Source organism: Manis javanica, chromosome 3 (assembly GCF_040802235.1).
Source record: "Manis javanica isolate MJ-LG chromosome 3, MJ_LKY, whole genome shotgun sequence".
Lineage (NCBI taxonomy): Eukaryota > Metazoa > Chordata > Mammalia > Pholidota > Manidae > Manis > Manis javanica.
Genome location: NC_133158.1, coordinates 153,548,048 through 153,564,006, shown reverse-complemented (window position 1 = coordinate 153,564,006; position 15,959 = coordinate 153,548,048). Strand labels below are relative to the sequence as shown.

The 15,959-nt window shown below is 35.4% G+C and overlaps 1 protein-coding gene across 3 annotated transcripts in view; it reads left to right on the top strand.

Annotated features, from left to right (window-relative positions):
• Window positions 1–11,663, top strand: part of EIF2A (eukaryotic translation initiation factor 2A) — a 43,080-nt gene extending 31,417 nt beyond the window's left edge. For all 3 annotated transcript variants that reach the window (XM_037008252.2, XM_037008251.2, XM_073232217.1), the window contains 3 exons: window positions 9,910–10,038; window positions 10,580–10,645; window positions 11,272–11,663. In XM_037008252.2, the coding sequence (XP_036864147.2) occupies window positions 9,910–10,038; window positions 10,580–10,645; window positions 11,272–11,337 (261 nt within the window). In that variant the 3' untranslated portion in view covers window positions 11,338–11,663. The remainder of the gene's footprint in view (window positions 1–9,909; window positions 10,039–10,579; window positions 10,646–11,271) is intronic.
• Window positions 11,664–15,959: the final 4,296 nt, after the last annotated feature.

Sequence of the window (15,959 nt, the reverse complement as noted above, 5' to 3'; positions counted from 1 at the left end):
TCATTTTAAACCTTAAAGTTTAAATATGGTAGTCCTAAAGACTTGACTATTATAAATGGTAGTTGGAGTTAGACTTACATAGACTTAAATAGACTTAAAAAAAATGTATGTCTTTTGTGTTTGCCTATGAATTTCTAAGTAGTCCTGTATATATAATGGAGGGCTAAGGAAATGGGACCTGACCTTAAACTTGAAACTAATTGGATTATGTTACTGGTACTGTTATGTTACTTGCTATTGACTGTTTTGGTAGAGCCCATGTGAAGTGCGATAGTTTGCCTTCTTGAAAGCATGTGTTTATTAAGACAGACAGACATTACAAGACTATAAAGCTATTTTGTCACTCAGTATAACATTACTATAGGAAATCACTCAACTGGGAAGCTAGACACTAAAAATACCAAAACCGTGGAGTTCTTCTAAAATAATTTTTTATGTGATCTTGAATTTGAAAAATCATACCAGTATAATAATTGACAAATAAGTTGTGGTCATGTATAAGCTTATGGTGAAAGTGAGATCAGGTGGGCTGGAACTTGTAATGAAGTTGTAGTGACCCCATTTTTGAGATTTAGACATTGCAGTTTTGCTTTCAATGCTTGAATTTTGACAGTTCTTTGTTTTGGTAGGCAGTTACTATTTTAACGTGTAGAATTACATTATACAGCCATATTCTGCTGAAATCTGGCCTTTAAAAATCAGTGTGCTCTTTTGTAGTTAATATAGTTCATCTTCAGAAATATCTTTAAATAGCTCAGGTTTAGGTCATTCCAAGTAAAATCTCCTCCAAGTATACAAGTATTAGACTTGTATATAAACAGGATTTGCCCTTTCCTCAGTGTGTGTAGGGACCTCTGCTGGCCCTGAATATTATAAGTTAATAGCATCTTTTTATTAGTGTAGGTAAAATAACTTTTTTTGTTCCAGCTAATATTTTCAGGTATAATTGACAAGCAAAAATTTTAAAGTGTGCAGTGTGATGAATTTATAAAGGTATATATTGTTAAAGGATTCCTACAATTGAGTTAATTAACATCCATCACATTACGTATTTACTTTTGGGAGGAGTAACAATACTTAAATTGTACCCTTAGCATATTTCAGTTATGTAATACACTGTCATTGACTCTAGTCACCATGTTGCACATTTGGTCTCAGACCTTATTTATCATATAGCTGAAAGTTTGTATCCTTTTACCATCTCCATTTCCCCCACTTCCCAGCCCGTGGACATCACCATTCTACTCTCTTTCTACGAGTTTGATTATTTTTTTTAGATTCTACTAAAAGTGATACCATGCAGTATTTATCTTTCTCTGGCTTACCTCACTTGGCATAATGTCCTCCAAGTTTATCCATGTTGCAACTGGTAGGATTTTCTTTCCTTTTAATGGCTGATAATATTCCACTGTGTGTGTGTGTGTGTGTGTGTGTGTGTGTGTGTGTACACCACATTTTCTTTATACATTCATTCATTGACAGGCACACTTTGGTTGTTTCTATACCTTGGCTGTTGTAAATAATATTTCAATGAACATGGGGAGTACAGCTATCTCTTTGAGATAATGGTTTCATTTCCTTCGGATACATACCCAGAAATGGGATTGCTGGATCATATGGTAACTCTATTTTTAATTTCTTGAGGAACCTTCATATTGTTTTCCATAGGGCTGTATAATATTCCTTCAACCATCTGAAGCCCACTGAACAAAATTCTTATTTTTATAAGTGATGTTATTTTCTCTTTATCAAAGATATTGTTTATATTATGATATATAATATAGTACTGACCTAAGGTCCCTTTGTAATAAAATGTAAATAGCTTACTGTGTGTTTTTTTCTGGTATTTGAACACGTGAATCTGAGAAAAGGGAACAGAATCAATATGTCTTATTTAGAAAAATCAGTGTTAAAATACTTTGACTTTCTTAAAAATAGATAGCCCTTGTGGCTCTTTTTTTTTTTTTTTAAGGTATGATAGATATACACTCTTATGAAGGTTTCACATGAAAAAAAAATATGATTACTACATTCACCCATATTATCAAGTCCCCACTCATACTCCAATGCAGTCACTGTCCATCAGTGCAGCAAGTTGCTAGAGATCCACTATGTCCCTTCTCTGTGATACACTGTTCTCCCCATGCTCACCCACACCATGTGTACTAAACATAATACCCCTCAGTCCCCTTCTCCCTCCCTCCCCACCCGCTCCCCCCAACCCCTTCCCTTTGGTAATCACTAGTTCATTCTTGGAGTCTCTGAGTCTGCTGCCATTTGTTCCTTCAGTTTTGCCTCATTGTTATACTCCACAAATGAGGGAAATCATTTGGCATTTGTCTTTCTCTGCCTGGCTTATTTCACTGAACATAATGTCCTCCAGCTCCATCCATGTTGTTGCAAATGGTAGGATTTGTTTCTTTCTTATGGCTGAATAATATTCCATTGTATATGTACCACATCTTCTTTATCCATTCATCTACAGATGGACACTTAGGTTGTTCCATATCTTGGCTATTGTAAAAAGTGCTGCAATGAACATAGGGGTGCATATGTCTTTTTGAATCTGAGAAGTTGTATTCTTTGGGTATATTCCAAGGAGTGCAATTACAGAGTCAAAAGGTATTTCAATTTTTAGTTTTCTGAGAAACCTCCATATTGCTTTCCATAATGGTTGAACTAGCTTACATTCCCACCAGCAGTGTAAGAGGGTTCCCCTTTCTCTGCATCCTTGCCAACATTTGTTGTTCTTAGTCTTTTTGATGCTGGCCATCCTTACTGGTGTGAGGTGATATCTCATTGTGGTTTTAATTTGCATTTCCCTGATGATTAGTGATGTGGAGCATCTTTTCACGTGTCTGTTGGCCATCCGAATTTCCTCTTTGGAGAACTGTCTCTTCATATCCTCTGCCTATTTGTTAATCGGGTAATTTGCTCTTTGGGTGCCAAGGTGTGTAAGTTCTTTATATATTTTGGATGTCAACCCCTTGTCGGATATGGCATTTACAAATATATTCTCCCATACTGTAGGATGCCTTTTTGTTTTGTTGGTGATATCCTTTGCCATACAAAAACTTTTTAGTTTGATGTAGTCCCATGAGTTCATTTTTGCTTTTGTTTACCTTTCTCGAGGAGATGGGTTCAGGAAGAAGTTGCTCATGCTTATATTCAGGAGATGTTTGCCTATGTTATCTTCTAAGAGTTTTATGGTTTCATGACTTACATTCAAGTCTTTAATCCATTTCGAGTTTACTTTTGTGTATGGGGTTAAACAATAATCCAGTTTCATTCTCTTGCATGTAGCTGTCCAATTTTGCCAATAGCAGCTGTTGAAGAGTCTGTCGTTTCCCCATTGTATGTCCATGGCTCCTTTATCATATATTAATTGACCATATATGGTCAGGTTTATATCAGGGCTCTCTAGTCTGTTCCATGGGTCTATGGGTCTGTTCTTGTGCCAGTACCAAATTGTCTTGATTACTGTGGCTTTGTAGTAGAGCTTGAAGTTGGGGAGCATAATTCCCCCTGCGTTATTCTTCCTTCTCAGGGCTGCTTTGACTATTCGAGGTCTTCTGTGGTTCCATATGAATTTTCGGATGATTTTCTCTAGTTGGTTGAAGAATGCTGTTGGAATTTTGATAGGAATTGCATTGAATCTATAGATTGCTTTAGGGGGATGGCCATTTTAACAATATTAATTCTTCCTATCTATGAGCACAGGATATGTTTCCATTTATTGGTATCTTCTTTAATTTCTCTCATGAGTGTCTTGTAGTTTTCAGAGTATAGGTCTTTTACTTCCATGGTTAGGTTTATTCTCAGGTATTTTATTCTTTTTGATGCAATTGTGAATGGAATTGTTTTCCTGATTTCTCTCTCTGCTAGTTCATTGTTAGTGTATTGGAATGCCACAGACTTCTGTGTATTAATTTTATATCCTGCAACTTTGCTGAATTCAGATATTAGATCTAGTAGTTTTGGAGTGGATTCTTTAGGGTTTTTTATGTACAATATCATGTCATCTGCAAACAGGGACAGTTTAACTTCTTCCTTGCCAATCTGGATGCCTTTTATTTCTTTATGTTGTCTGATCGCCCTGCCTAGGACCTCCAGTACTATGTTGAATAAAAATGGAATAGAAATGGGGAGAGTGGACATCCTTGTCTTGTTCCCAATCTTAAAGGAAAAGCTTTCAGCTTCTCGCTGTTAAGTATAATGTTGGCTGTGGGTTTGTGATATATGGCCTTTATTATGTTGAGGTACTTGCCCTCTGTACCCATTTTGTTAAGAGTTTTTATCATGGATGTTGAATTTTGTCAAATGCTTTTTCAGCATCTATGGATATGATGATGTGCTTTTTGTCCTTCTTTTTGTTGATGTAGTGGATGATGTTGATGGATTTTCGAATGTTGTGCCATCCTTGCATCCCTGGCATAAATTCAACTTGATCATGATGGATGATCTTTTTGATGTATTTTTGAATTTGGTTTGCTAATATTTTTTGAGTATTTTTGCATCTATCTTCATCAGGGATATTGGTCTATAGTTTTCTTTTTTTGTGGTGTCTTTGCCTGGTTTTGGTATTAGAGTGATGCTGGCCTCATAGAATGAGTTTGGAAGTATTCCCTCCTCTTCTATATTTTAGAAAATTTTAAGGAGAAATGGGTATTAGGTCTTCACTAAATGTTTGATAAAATTCAGCAGTGAAGCCATCTGGTCCAGGAGTTTTGTTCTTAGGTAGGTTTTTGATTACCAGTTCAATTTCGTTGCTGGTCATTGGTCTGTTCAGATTTTGTTTCTTCCTTGGTTAGCCTTGGAAAGTTGTATTTTTCTAGAAAGTTGTCCATTTCTTCTAGGTTATCCAGTTTGTTAGCATATAATTTTTCATAGTATTCTCTAATAATTCTTTATATTTCTGTGGTGTCCATAGTGATTTTTCCTTTCTCATTTCTGATTTTGTTTGTGTGTGTAGACTCTTTTTTTCTTGATAAGGCTGGCTAGGGGTTTATCTATTTTGTTATTTTCTCGAAGAACCAGCTCTTGCTTTCATTGATTCTTTCTATTGTTTTATTCTTCTCAAATTTATTTCTGCTCTAATCTTTATTATGTCCCGCCTTCTACTAACTTTGGGCCTCATTTGTTGTTCTTTTTCTAGTTTCATTAATTGTGAGTTTAGACTGCTCATATGGGATTGTTCTTCTTTCTTGAGGTAGGCCTGTATTGCAATATACTTTCCTCTTAGCACAGCCTTGGCTGCGTCCCACAGATTTTGTGGTGTTGAATTATTGTTGTCATTTGTCTTCATATATTGCTTGATCTCTGTTTTTATTTGGTCATTGATCCATTGGTTATTTAGGAGTATGTTGTGAAGCCTCCATGTGTTTGTGGGATTTTTCATTTTCTTTGCATAATTTATTTCTAGTTTCATAGCTTTGTGATCTGAGAAACTGGTTGGTACAATTTTAATATTTTTTAATTTACTGAGGCTCTTTTTGTGGCCTAGTAAATGATCTATTCTTGAAAATGTTCCATGTGCAGTTGAGAAGAATGTGTATTCTGTTGCTTTTGGGTGTAGAGTTCTGTAGGTGTCTATTAGGTCCATCTGTTCTACTGTGTTGTTCAGTGCCTCTGTCCTTATTTATCTTCTGTCTGGTTGATCTGATCTTCAGAGTGAGTAGAGTGTTGAAGTCTCCTAGAATGAATGCATTGCGTTCTCTTTCCCCTTTTAATTCTGTTAGTATTTGTTCCAAATATGTGCATGCTCCTGTGTTGGGAGCACAGATATTTATAATGGTTATATATTCTTGTTGGATTGACCCCTTTATCATTATGTAATGTCTTTCTTTGTCTCTCTTGTTACTTTCTGTGTTTTGAAGTCTATTTTGTCTGATGCAAGTACTGCAACTCCTGCTTTTTTCTCTCTGTTAGTTGCTTGAAATATCTTTTTCCATCCCTTCACTTTTAGTCTGTGTATGTCTTTGGGTTTAAAGTGAGTCTCTTGCAGGCAGCATATAGATGGGTCTTGTTTTTTTATCCATTCAGTGACTCTGTGTCTTTTGATTGGTGCATTCAGTCCATTTACATTTAGGGTGATTATTGATAGGTATGTACTTATTGCCATTGCAGGCTTTAGATTAGTGGTTACCAAAGGTTCAAAGTTAATCTTACTCTCTAAGAGTCTAACTTAACTCAATATGCTGTTATAAACACAATCTAAAGGTTCTTTTCTTTTTCTCCTCCTTTTTCTTCCTCCTCCATTCTTTATGTATTAGGTATCATATTCTGTATTCTTTGTCTATCCCTTGATTGACTGTGGGGATAGTTAATTTAATTTTGCGTTTGCTTAGTAATTAGCTGTTCTACTTTCTTTACTGTGGTTTTATTCCCTCTGGTGACAGCTATTAAACCTTAGGAACACTTCCATCTATAGCAGTCCCTCCAAAATAGACTGTAGAGATGGTTTGTGGGAGGTAAATTCTCTCAGCTTTTGCTTATCTGGAAATTGTTTAACCCCTTCTTCAAAATTAAATGATAATCTTGCTGGATAAAGTAATCTTGGTTCCAGGTCCTTCTGCTTCATTGCATTAAACACATCATGCCACTCCCTTCTGGCCTGTAAGGTTTCTGGTGAGAAGTCTGATGTTAGCCTGATGGGCTTTCCTTTGTATGTGATCTTATTTCTCTCTCTGGCTGCTTTAATAGTCTGTCCTTATCCTTGATCTTTGCCAATTTTATTACTATATGTCTTGGTGTTGTCTTCCTTGGGTCCCTTGTGTTGGGATATCTGTGGATCTCCATGGCCTGAGAGACTATCTCCTTCCCCAGATTGGGGAAGTTTTCAGCAACTACCTCCTCAAAGACACTTTCTATCCCTTTCTCTTTCTCTCCTTCTTCTGGTATCCCTATAATGCGAATATTGTTCCATTTGGATTGGTCACACAGTTCTCTCAATATTCTTTCATTCTTAGAGATCCTTTTTTCTCTCTGTGCCTCAGCTTCTTTGTATTCCCTTCTCTAGTTTCTATTTCATTTATCATCTCCTCCATTGTATCCAACCTGCTTTTAATACCCTCCATCGTGCTCTTCAACGATTGGGTCTCCAACCTGAATTCATTCCTGAGTTCTTGGATATCTTTCTGTACGTCCGTTAGCATGTTCATGATTTTTATTTTGAACTCGCTTTCAGGAAGAGTCATAAGGTTCATATCATTTAAATCTTTCTCCGGAGTTACATTAATTTTACTCTGGACCAGGTTTGTTTGGTGTTTCATGTTTGTATATGGCGCCCTCTAGTGTCCAGAAACTCTACCTTGGAGCCGCTCAGCCCCTGAAGCAATGTTGGGGGTTGCAGGGGAGTGGTATTGTTGCCTGAGGGGAGGAAAGAGCTGCTGTGCTTCCCAGCTGCTGTGCCTGTCTCCACTGCCTTAACCAGTGAGCGGAGCACACAGGTATAAGCTTTTGTCCCAGAGCGGCCAGATGTGAATCACTGCTTTCCACAAGCGACTGTAATCTCAGTCTCTCCAGGAATTCTGCCTGTATTAGCTTTCCAGTCCGGTAATCATGAGAGTATCATGAAAGCACCATGAAATGTAGGTTTGAGCTCTCAGAGCAGATCTCCGGAGCTAGGTATTCAGCAGTCCCAGGCCTCTACTCCCTCCCTGCTCTGTTTCTCTTCCTCCCGCTGGTGAGCTGGGGTAGCAGAAGGGCTTGGGTCCCACCTGGCCTTGTGGCTCTTTTGAAAAAACACATAGTACCATTAACATAAGTCATAATAATTACATAATTACAAAAACAGTTCCCTCATATTGCCACATAATCACCCACATGTTACTTACTTAAGATGATTAATCCATCATTATGGGGTTGTTCTTTGCATGCTTTCCTAGTGATGGTAGTGTTTTCTATGTGCATTTTTCAATATGCATTTTTGCATAAAAGAGTTTTCAATATGCATTTTTGAAACAATTGGCTGGAATTAGTAAAAGTTATGGCTGTGTGATAGAACAAAGGAAAATGGTCCATGACCAGATCTCACCTTGACCAGACCTCAGACCTGCCTCTGAATTAAGTGATCAAGAGATAAAGAAGTAAGATATATATTATCTAATAAGTACTTTTATAAACCAATGATGATTTTATAAGCTTATTAACTTTATCAAAAAGAACTGAAACTGCGAATTTAATCTTGCCATGGCACATCCTTTTCAGAGAATGGTGAAACTTTAAGTATAATAATGCAGACATTTTGACTTACTCTTGATTATTTAAAATACAGAAAATTAAATTTCATATTTCACTTATAGTAGTTTTTTTCACATTTATAGCATTAACTTCCCTTCTTAGAAGAAAAATTGTCTCAGCTCATTACAAATAACTAAATTTTTTAAATTTTTATCTGATATCAGAAGTAAATTTTGATAGGCAGAACATCTTCTGTCCACTTTTCTCCTTTAATTTCATATTACAAAAATTACTGAACTGCGTATTATCAGAACTTATAGCTCCTTAAAAGTAAAAACCAGTTTTTTTCCGAATACTCTAAAGTGCTCAGTAATGTGTCTTCACATAGAAGGTTAGAAATTAATGTTTGTTGTATTGGAGTATACCAAAAAGTACAATCAACACGACTTTCAAAAGAAAAAAATGACTCCCCAAAGTTCTTCAGGCAGGTGTCTTTAGGTTTGAAGATCTAGGAGTGATACTCTGTTCCATGTCCCCGTAGGATGTTTTGGGGATTCAGAGAATTACTCAGAACACACTGAGTAAGAAGTTTTGGAATTTTGGAGTCTTGGGGCTTTACATATTTCACTGGAAACTCCATAAGGAGGAAATAAAAATTGGCCCTCCCTTGGGACCAATAAAGACATTAGTAAAGTTCTCTTGTCAAATTGTACATCTTGTCATAATTACAAAAGGAGAGTCATTCCTTTGCTCTTTCACTATATAGCAAGTGTGATAAAGCATGTTTTGTACTGGGAGCACAAGCAAAACAGTGAATGAGGAAACCTCAGATACAGTCTAACAGGGCAACAGCACAACACGTTAGGGATACAGATCACATGTGTAGCCAGTTCAGTTTCTTGAGGGTGGGGAAGTTTTAAGGGTAAATAGAGTCAGCCAGCTAGCTCAGAGGTGTTCTAAGCACAAGGAACAGTACATACAAAGATCAGGAAACAAGTATACTGCACCTTGGGAAAAGTAACAATGTTTGAGGATCAGCAGTTCATCAGTGAGGAGGAATGAGGCTAGAAAGGTTATCAGAAATCTGATCACATTGGGAGCAATACAATATGCTTTTCATGGAATAAAAGTTTTTTATGGCACTAGGTTACAGAGCTGAATTGATCTGATTATAAATAAACTTTTATAGGACTTATAGCATCATCCATTACATGTACTCAGTCATACAATCTCACTCTAATTTTGGAGGATACGTAAGAGTGAAACCTCAAACACTTTAAATTAGCATAGCCCTCTCACATTTCCAAAGCATCTGTATAGTGTCACATCCCAAAATACCCCCAAAACTTGGAATGCTTGTTGTCTGATACAGAAACATTCTAGTTTATTCTGCTAAGGTCATTTCTTTTCAGGTCTCCTTTTGTTACATTGCTAACATAGTATGATTTTTTATCTTATTTTTATCTTCAAATTCTAGATCTAGCTAAGTGTTGCCTATGACAGTTACATAGTAAAAAGCTTCGGGTGTGGCATTCTACTGTGATTTTTTTTCTTATAAGATGCATTTTATCTGTCAATTATGGAACAATTTTGTATATTCCAAAGGACCTCCAGTTTAGTATAAAAGATAAAGCCATATTTTGGTTTCTGCATTTTATAAACCAAGACTGTGTTGGTTGAAATACTTTAATGTTTTCAAAATTGAGTTTTTGAAAATATTTTGTGCAGGAAGCAAGAAGTGATAAGAGTCCAGATTTGGCACCTACTCCTATACCACAGAGCACACCACGAAATACCATCTCTCAGTCAACTTCTGGAGATCCTGAGACAGACAGAAAAATCAAGAACCTGAAGAAGGTGAGAGACTTAAAAACATGTACTTATTAAAAAATACTTGAGAATTCTATGAAAACAGGCATTTCAGAGTTCCTGGCAGTGCTCATTGTTGCTTTCTCATTGTGCAATACTGGAGCTCAGGCATGGCACTGATTTTAGTTCTATTCACAAATGTTTACAGACTGTTAGGCCTTTTCATTTGCTGCATTGTAGCCAGTTTGTGAGGTCACTAGAGCTGCATTATGAAGTTGCTCATAGAGCCATATACCAAATCAGTCAGGTACAGTGGAGCGCTAAAATAGATGGTGAAATTGGTGATGCATTTACATACTTTACATACCTGTATAGACACACATATACATACATGATAATATTAGAGACTTATAAAATATTTTTCCAAATCCCATGTTGTTAACATCCAATTTTATACTTAATTTTAAAAAGCATTTTAAGACTGTACTTGATAAAAATGTTTGCACTCATATGATTGAGGTGTTAACTAAGAAAATTTGCATTCTAAAATGATTTATTCCTCCTGACATAATATATTTGATGTTTGCAGAAACTGAAGGCAATTGAACAGCTGAAAGAACAAGCAGCAACTGGAAAACAGCTAGAAAAAAATCAGGTCTTTTCTGCATTTTTCACCTTGGCTTATAGTCACTACCACCTTTCCTTCCCCTCTTTATTATAAGCAGTTGTTTGATTAGGTAAAAGAGCACACAGATTGAAAACTTACTGTGAAAAACATATGCCATATATGTATTCTTTAATGTTTCCACTCTTAAACAGGAAAGGATAGTGAAAGACATGATGTAGATAATGGTGAATGAGAGAGTCCACTAGTCCTGAAAGGCATACTAATGCCATTGCTGCTGAAAATAAAGGGAATTTATGATATTAGACAAATATAAGATTCTCCTCCTCTATCTCAGGTTGCACTGCCCAGTTTGCCCCTTCCCTCCTTTCCTCAGCACTTCTAAGCCCAGATATAGAATGGAAAACTTATTGGACCTAAAGGGATGTGGTATGACACCTTCTGTCCTTTGTCCCAATTGTTCATACCCAATAACAAATTAGAACTTATTTCTAATCTGTATTTTTAAATCTGTGTTTACCAGTGGATCTGACAAAGTGTCAAAAATACTCTTTCTCTAAATTATTTCTCCTTTGATATTTTGGCTATAGATGCAACAATTACTTCGTTTTATTTAATTTCCTATTTAATAACTTTATTGTCTTATATTTTTCTAGTTGGAGAAAATTCAAAAAGAGAAATCCCTTCTTCAGGAGCTAGAAGATTTGGAATTAGGTATTTAAAGATTCTCAGAAAGCAAGTTGGTTACCAGAAATCAGTGTAAACGCATTTTCTGTTAAACCCATTGGTATATATAGAATATCCACATGCCCACATTTAATGTTCATCTGTAATTTTAACCATTTATCTAAGATTCTGCATACATGTGAATTTATTTGATAATGTCTATTAAATTGATTTTTTAATTCTGCATCCTGTATCATGTCAACACATGATAGGGAAAAGAGACATGAATATTTTATCTAAGCTTGACAGATTGAAAGACAAATACTGTTTTTTAGTGGGGGACAGTATTTACCATATAAATGAATAAAGATGTTAAATTTAATCATTGTTAGTTTCATTGTAAGTTCCTTGGTTAATAAGTTCATTATTAATTTACACGGCAAGTTTGGGAAATTTTTTCTTTGAGTATATAATAGGACTTTTATGATCCTAAAATATTATTTTCAAAACCTTAAAGAAAAGCCTTAAAAATCAGGTTGTATAAATATATTAAATTGTTTTTCTTATTTGTAGTATTTGAAGAAAAGTTTTTGATTAGTTTTAAAGTAAACAGACTTCAAAAATAGGAAATAGTAAAACATTTTATTTTGATATTTAAAATAATAAATATTGTGATTAAAGGATGAGATAAATATTTTCCAAATATGAGATGTGATTACTTTGCTATCGTCTTGTTTTGATTGTCCATTCATATGGACAATGTGAATGAACACAGGGACATAGGAAAAAAATGATGTAATGATAACCCCAGACATTCAACTGTCAAAACTAATTTAAATTTGATTTTAGAGTCTGCTAAGATTAATTCTTTTCATCAGGTTTACATTTGAATTATTTTTATTTTAGTTGCAGTGATACAAGTTTTCATTTTCCAGAGCTAACATTTAAACTGATAGGTAAAAGAAAAGAATCCAGAAACATCTTGAGACACATACAGAAACAAATAACTGAGTTCGCTGATGCCCCAAAGCTTCTAATAAGATTTGATAAAGGCCTAATGCATGAAAATTTAAGTAGTATGGTGAATGTTTTGGGTGTGGGATGTATATTTGTATGTACGTGCATACAACTTCTGTACATGTTACTGCTTTAAACATTAATTCATTTCTGATAATAGAAACTTAAGCAGATAGATTACTTTTACAATATATTACTTTAAAAGTTGTTTTTCTAGTAAAATCTTAAATAATGTGTCATGAGACACTATAGTGTTTTTTGGCCTGGCAGTCTAACAATTTTTTGAAAAATTAATTACTGTTATTAACACAGTTTACAGTAAACATATTAATCATTTTTAAAATGTTATCTCAGAGTTAGTGTTTGAACCTTTGGTGTTAGATACTTGTTAATTGCTCAAGGGTGGCTGTTCCTACCAGAATTTTTAGACTGACTTTATGGAATTGTCTTTATTTCTGTACTCATTTCATACATTTTAAATTTTTTCTAAAAATTGTTTTATTTCTGAGCACACATCAATATAAATACCACTGAGGTAGTCTTTAACTGCACATTTTGTTTGATTTTTATTTCAAACATTATCTTCTAGAAGTAAGAGCAGGGTGATAGAAAAAGAGTGTAAGGTGTTAACAGCCTCCTTAAAAATGAACTTTTAAATGCATTGCTGTATTCATTATAAAGGAAAATCTGTAAACCCTGGATTCTCATAAAAATCTTCCTTCCTTAATCATCTAAGAAATGTATTTGGCATTTACCATAAGCATCTCTGAAGAGCTTTAGACACTTGAGGGGAGGCACTTCAGTAGATGCAAATACTCTCCTTGTCTTTCATGAGTTAAGCGAACTTCGCAGAGAAGAGAAAAAGGAAAAAAACCCAACTCTTGCCCCCAAAAAAGGAATGATTCTCTTTAAAAAAAAATAGAGTTAATAATTTTTGTCAAAACACGATTATGTTGCCAAATAAAATAATACTGAATATTTTCAAAACAATACTGTATTTTCTATGGGTACATTTAAGTATGTAAACTTACCAAAAAAAAGTCTCGTGAGGGTAAATTGATGGTAAAGTTTGGTAAACATTAACCTGCTGACACTGATGACTAGGGTGGACGATGGTCAAAAAGAACTTTAGCCTTACTTACAATGTTTAGTTTTTTTATGTATATAAAAGAATATAGTTTTGTACAATGTAAAAATCATAATTAATTGAGACTAGGCTTCAGAATTGGAAATTATCTTTTTCCAGTTCAATTATATGACTACCTTCTCTCTCATTGCTAAGAGAAGAACTCAATGTTATGGATATTGAATGAAATTCACTTAACTCTTTGGAATACCTCACTGATATCTGAGGCATCATGAGAGGGAGGTATATGTCTACAAAAGCAACTCCTGTTTGTTTTTGTTTTGTTTTTTGTTTTTTTTTTTTAAAAAACAATTTTAACTTCATTTTCATGAAATTCACATTATACAATACTTTTTATCATACAATTCTGAATATTACTAGGTAAAGCAAAAAAGAATCAATTCCCTAAAGATATGTGCATTTTATACTGTCTAGGGAAATCAACCTGATTATATTTTCTAATTTTCTGTTCCACATACAGCAGAACATCGTTTTTACTTATTTTGGTTAGTATATTTTGCATTTTTTTTTTTTTTTTTTTGAGAGGGCATCTCTCATATTTATTGATCAAATGGTTGTTAACAACAATAAAATTCAGTATAGGGGGGTCAATGCTCAATGTACAATCATTAATCCATCTCAAGCCTAATTCTCATCAGTCTCCAATCTTCTGAAGCATAACGAACAAGTTCTTAATTGGTGAATGAATTCTTACATAGTGAATAAATTCTTACATGGTGAACAGTACAAGGGCATTCATCACAGAAACTTTCGGTTTTGATCATGCAATATCAGGTCAAATATGAATATTCATTTGATTTTTGTACTTGATTTATATGTTGATCCCACATTTCTCCTATTATTATTATTATTTTTATTTTTAATAAAATGCTGAAGTGGTAGGTAGATGCAAGATAAAGGTAGAAAACATAGTTTAGTGCTGTAAGAAGGCAAATATAGATGATCAGATGATCAGGTGTGTGCCTATGGACTAAGTATTAATCCAGGCTAGACAAGGGCAGCAAGACATCCACGGATGCAGAAGATTTCTCTCAAAGCAGGGGGGGTGAGGTTCTGAGCCTCACCTCTGTTGATCCCCAAATTCTCACCTGATGGCCCCCCTGCGACTGTGCCTGTCTTAGGTTGTTCCTCCCTTGAGGAATCTTACCCGTCTCTGGCTAACCAGTCATCTTCCGGGGCCATACAGGGAAATGTAAAGTTGGTAAGTGAGAGAGAAGCCATATTGTTTGCAAAGGTTAGCTTTTTACTTCTTTGCAGATTTATGCCCTGTGGCTTCTATGCCCAGCACTTGTCTCGAGGTATCTTTACCACCTGGAGGAATTATGATACTCGGTAAATTCGATATGAGGCACGAATTCTATTTAAGGTTTGTAATTAGGAAGGAAGAAGAAAAGCTATAGATGTAGCATATGAAGGAAACTTGGGAGGATTGATTATTTCTTTGACATATCTTCTTGTATAGTACCTTAAGTATGTATAGGTTTTAAACTACTAACTAATTTGCACACACATATTAACATAATAGGAATACGGTGACATAAACAAAGCAAATCTATAATTACCAGCCATCTCCAGTGAAGCCAAGAAAACCATTTAGGCACCCTAGGCATTTGTGAAAATTTATCTATGATATGATGGATATTGTCCAACTGTACTTGAACCATCAGACAAATTAAAGCAGCCCATTTCTGGGATCTGTTCACATCCCATATGTTCTTTTAACCATAGATAGTCTATAGTCATGAGATTTTGGGGTGCTACAACTTGCACCCCTCCCAACTCCTGGTTGAGTTCCAACAGTACAGATCCAGTCAAATTCGTTGTCTCACTGTATGCACATGCCAGCCTAGACATCTCCCTCCTCCTTCTTATGGCAAGTCCAGGAGATGGTGGGCTGGATGCAGCCACAACCGCAGCATCGTCCGGATCCCTGTGGAGGCTTTTTGATGATCATCCCCCGGCACGAGTCCTCCAGAGAGTGCTGATGCCGGAAGCTCCTCCTCATATCGTATCTTAGTTCATTTTCTGGGTATCCAAGCTAGGCCTTGATCTTCTGCGTAGAAACAAACAGACCCTTTGCCCACACTTTGACATGCCCTCTATACCACTGTGCAGAACTCATTGGAGGTCAGCACACAGTAACTGCTTTTTTTTTTTTTTTTTAATTAAGAGAAAGGAATATTATCAGAAAAGAGTACCTCCATAGCTGATCATCTGACACCCTTTAAGTGATCAACATTAAGGATATTTAAAGCATGCGTTGATCTTTGATTTACCAATAGTTTTATCCTGTTAAGGAGTAATCCCCCTTTTCTTTCTTTCTTTCTTTTTTTTTTTTAATTTTTAATCTACACTTACCTGAAGAATACTATGTTTACTATGCTCTCCCCTATATCAGGTCCCCCCTTACAACCACATTACGGTTACTGTCCATCAGCTTAGCAAAATGTGGTAGAGTCACTACTTGTCCTCTCTGTGTTGTGCAGCCCACCCTCCCCTTTCTCCCTCCCCCCC